Source organism: Solanum pennellii, chromosome 9 (genome assembly GCF_001406875.1).
Source record: "Solanum pennellii chromosome 9, SPENNV200".
Lineage (NCBI taxonomy): Eukaryota > Viridiplantae > Streptophyta > Magnoliopsida > Solanales > Solanaceae > Solanum > Solanum pennellii.
The window spans coordinates 76,224,703-76,228,877 of record NC_028645.1 but is presented as its reverse complement, the minus strand read 5'-3'; the positions used below and the strand labels follow the sequence as shown (position 1 = coordinate 76,228,877).

Sequence of the window (4,175 nt, the reverse complement as noted above, 5' to 3'; positions counted from 1 at the left end):
CTTTTTGTACTCAAATAATTAGCATGCCTTCCCTAGAGAAATTAGTTTGATTAATCAAGTCCCCTAGTGAAGCACAAAACTCCACATGAGGCTGGCCGCATACAAGGTTTGACATGAGGGCCTCTGAAATTATTAAAAAATAAACTTAATTCATACACAATGATTTAATTCAGTTGTATAAATAGGTGAACAATTTTATTTATTTTATATACACTAAACATAACCAATTTCAGCTAAGATTAATTTTTTTCACTACACAATACAAATGGAGCTAACTATTCTTCTTTGTGCCCTACTTCTAGTTTTGCCTTTACTTGTTACTAAATGGTATAAAGAGTGTAATAGTAAGAAAAAATTACCTCCAGGCCCTTGGAAACTCCCATTGATTGGAAACTTACATCATTTTATTGATTGGCAATCATCTGAGTTACTACCTCATCGCACTCTTGCTAAATTAGCATCAAAACATGGAGGTTTAATGCACATGAAACTCGGTGAACGCGAAGCCATTGTTGTATCATCACCTCAAATGGTTAGAGAAGTGATGAGAAAACATGATCTCATCTTCTCTAATCGACCAACGCTTTTGGTTGGAACCGAAATGTTTTATGACCAAGCTGATATGGGATTTTGTGACTACAATGATTTCTGGAGACAAATGCGTAAAATTTGTAATCAGGAATTACTTGGCCATACATATATCCAGTCATTTTATCCCAATATGATGAATGAGATAAGTAATCTTGTTAGTTGTATTAAAAGTTGTGCTTCTGAGGGTGGAAGTTCAATCAACATGACGGAAACGTTGTCTTTGTACACAAATTCGATTATTTGCAAAGCAAGTGTAGGCAGGGCTTGTAAGAATCAGGGGTCTTTGATTGAGATTATGAGGATAGTGTCTGCTTCAGCTGGAGTGTTTGATCTCGCGGATCTTTTTCCATCGATGAAGATGATTCATTTCATCAGTGGATTAAAATACAAATTGAGGAAAATGCATGATGAGGTTGATGTTGTTTTAGAAGAAATTATCAATGAACATGAATCCCAAAACAGTGAGACCTCAGAAAAAGATATAGTTGATGTTCTCTTAAGGCTTCAAAAGAGCCAAGATTTTTCAATTCCTATCACAAGAGATAATATCAAGGCTGTCATCATGGTAAGTTGAATGACATATTATTTCACTACATAATTCTGCGCGATACTAATTAGTTTTGTTGTATATGCAGGACTTGTTTGCAGGAGGATCTACAACTTCAGCATCAACAATGGAATGGGCTTTCTCAGAACTAATGAAAAATCCCGAAATAATGAAGAAAGCACAGGATGAAGTAAGAAGGGTATTTAAAGGAAAGGAAACTACAATCGATCTAACCGATATTCAGAAGCTCAAATACATTAAAATGATTGTTAAGGAGACTTTAAGGTTTCACCCTTTAGCTCCATTATTAGCTCCAAGAGAATCCAGAGAAGAGTGTGAGATTAATGGCTATGTTATACCTAAAGGCACAATGGCTCTTGTCAACTTTTGGGCAATTTCAAGGGATCCAAACTATTGGCAAAATCCTGAAATATTTGATCCAGAGAGATTTAATGATAGTCACCTTGATTTTATTGGAGCACATTTCGAGTTTACGCCTTTTGGCACAGGAAGGAGAATGTGTCCAGGGTTATCATTTTCAATGGCTACTGTGGAACTTAGTATGGCACTATTACTATACCATTTTGATTGGAAACTTCCAAATGGAATGAACCCTCATGAACTAGACATGACTGAGAAATTTGGCAGTACTCTTGAAAGGAAAAACAACTTGTTCTTGATTCCTTCGCACTATGTTCATGCCTAATGCAGGACACAAGAGCCCTATATCTATATATATACTTCTACTTATAAAAATAAAGTTGTATCAAGATTCCATTTTATCTTCCCTATTATAATGTAAAAGACACACATTTCAATCGTCTTAGTATATGCTACAAGAGTCTCATATCTTCTTAATTTTCTTTTATTTCAAAGTTTGATTGATTCACTGTTTATTGTCCTTGAGTTTATTTTGTCATGAACTAACTAGAAGATTGATAAAACTCAGACTCTTTAAAAATGCAATACGGTTTTTGTCAAATCCTCCAAAAGTAATGCAGACTTCAGGGCCGAGCAACATAGGATAAAATGGTTAAAGAAAAAAATGAAAGCAACAATACATACCTAGTCCATCACAAAAAAGGATTTAGATTTTTCAAACAAGACATAACCATCTAAGTGTCAATAAAACATCAACTAAAGGCTAAAAACAGAACAAACAATCAACAAGACACAAGAAAGACAACACAAATCCTTCAGCTGAGCCACTTGATTATACTCAACAATGGTGCTTCCTCCACTGCAAAAGAAGCCGATACGCTGGACCATAACATTGAATTTGAGCATCAAGTATAAGAAATAAGCAGCCATCATGACTATCAACCAGCCATAACCTCTAAAAGTTATGGGGTATTTGTCTGTCTGAGTGAGAAGGTATTGCTGTATTGGTGAAAGATGTACAAATTTGTCTTGCTTTGTCAACAGAGCACTCAGCAAGCCGCCATATTTGTGCACTCCTTACTCCGAAATCCCTTTATAGGCCAAGCTTTTGGTTATTTCGTGTTGTTAAAGAGTTAGAATAATGAATTATTTTCGATTTGTCATTTAAAAAGCAAATATTAAAGAATACTGATTTTGTTTATATTATAAAGTTTTATATCAAGTCAAATTAGACAAATAAATTAAAATAAGGAAATGAAAATCTCTGAACAGACCTTTTATCATATGATATGGGACCTAATTTTAAGTCGTGGTTTGAAATTTGCGTATAAAATATAAGGTTAAAATTCGATGTAATTTGTTTTGAGTATATTTTATTCAAGTAGACTTGTATGTATATGAAATAAATAGATTAATTTTGCTCGCGACTCTTCTATATATTCGCTATTCAAGATACGTGTAATCTCACACATACATGTATCCGAGGTGTATATAAGTGATTTTCATATATTTGAAACATAAAGACAAATCTCTCCCGCTTCTCGCCCTATTTCAGTATATCTAATAGGTAAAATGTGTATTTAAGTGTATTTGATAGTAAATTAGTATAATAAATGATATAACATATTATTATTTCAAATTATAATATATATATATATATATTAAGAATAGATATTGGGAAACTTACATAAATGTGTTATAATAAAAAAATATTTACCTATTTGTGTCTTTAGGTATTTTAAAGTGAAACTTGGGCCGATAGCCCATTTATCTAAAGAAACCCCAATAGGTCCATTAAACCAGTCTACTCTACCTGCATAAAGAACGAAACAAAGACATAGAGTACTATTTTCGTCCAATTTTATTTGTCATGTTATGCTTTTTAAAAGTTGATTTGACTAATTTTTGAAGTTATATTAAATTATATTAATGCGATATTTTAAACAAAAAATTTGAATATTCAGTAACTATATTAAAAGTACCATCGTAAAATGTTAGCCAAAGTTCTTATTGTTTGACTCTAAGAAAGGAAACCATGACAATTAAAAATGAACAGAGGGAATAACATTATATTTATTTGTCATGTTATGCTTTTTAAAAGTCAGTTTGACTAATTTTTGAAGTTATATTAAATTATATTAATGCGATATTTTAAACAAAAAATTTGAATATTCAGTAACTATATTAAAAGTACCATCGTAAAATGTTAGCCAAAGTTCTTATTGTTTGATTCTAAAAAAGGAAACCATGACAATTAAAAATGAACAGAGGGAATAACATTATATTTATTTGTCATGTTATGCTTTTTAAAAGTCAGTTTGACTAATTTTTGAAGTTATATTAAATTATATTAATGCGATATTTTAAACAAAAAATTTGAATATTCAGTAACTATATTAAAAGTACCATCGTAAAATGTTAGCCAAAGTTCTTATTGTTTGATTCTAAAAAAGAAAACCATGACAATTAAAAATGAACAGAGGGAATAACATTATATTTATTTTAGACATAATCCAAAATAAACGATACATATAATGTATTTTGTGAAGTATATAAAAATGTGAGTGCGAAAGGTATTTTTCAATAGTCAAAGAGATCATAATTCATACTATTTTGATGAAAAACAAAAAAAAGAAGATTTAAAGTTCTAACCCTA

The 4,175-nt window shown here is 31.2% G+C and overlaps 1 protein-coding gene across 1 annotated transcript; it reads left to right on the top strand.

Annotated features, from left to right (window-relative positions):
- The first annotated feature begins 238 nt into the window (after positions 1 to 238).
- LOC107030404 (premnaspirodiene oxygenase-like) lies at positions 239 to 1,936 on the top strand. The gene is made up of 2 exons (XM_015231690.2): positions 239 to 1,156; positions 1,227 to 1,936. Exons 1-2 carry the CDS (start codon positions 266 to 268, stop codon positions 1,842 to 1,844), a joined length of 1,509 nt encoding a protein of 502 aa, XP_015087176.1. The 5' UTR covers positions 239 to 265; the 3' UTR covers positions 1,845 to 1,936.
- Positions 1,937 to 4,175: the final 2,239 nt, after the last annotated feature.

Excerpts from the sequence above, each read along its gene's own strand:
- LOC107030404 (XM_015231690.2), top strand. The coding sequence starts at position 266 with ATGGAGCTAACTATTCTTCTTTGTGCCCTACTTCTAGTTTTGCCTTTA. Across the intron at positions 1,157-1,226 it reads ATATCAAGGCTGTCATCATG|GACTTGTTTGCAGGAGGATC; the intron begins GTAAGTTGAATG and ends TTGTATATGCAG.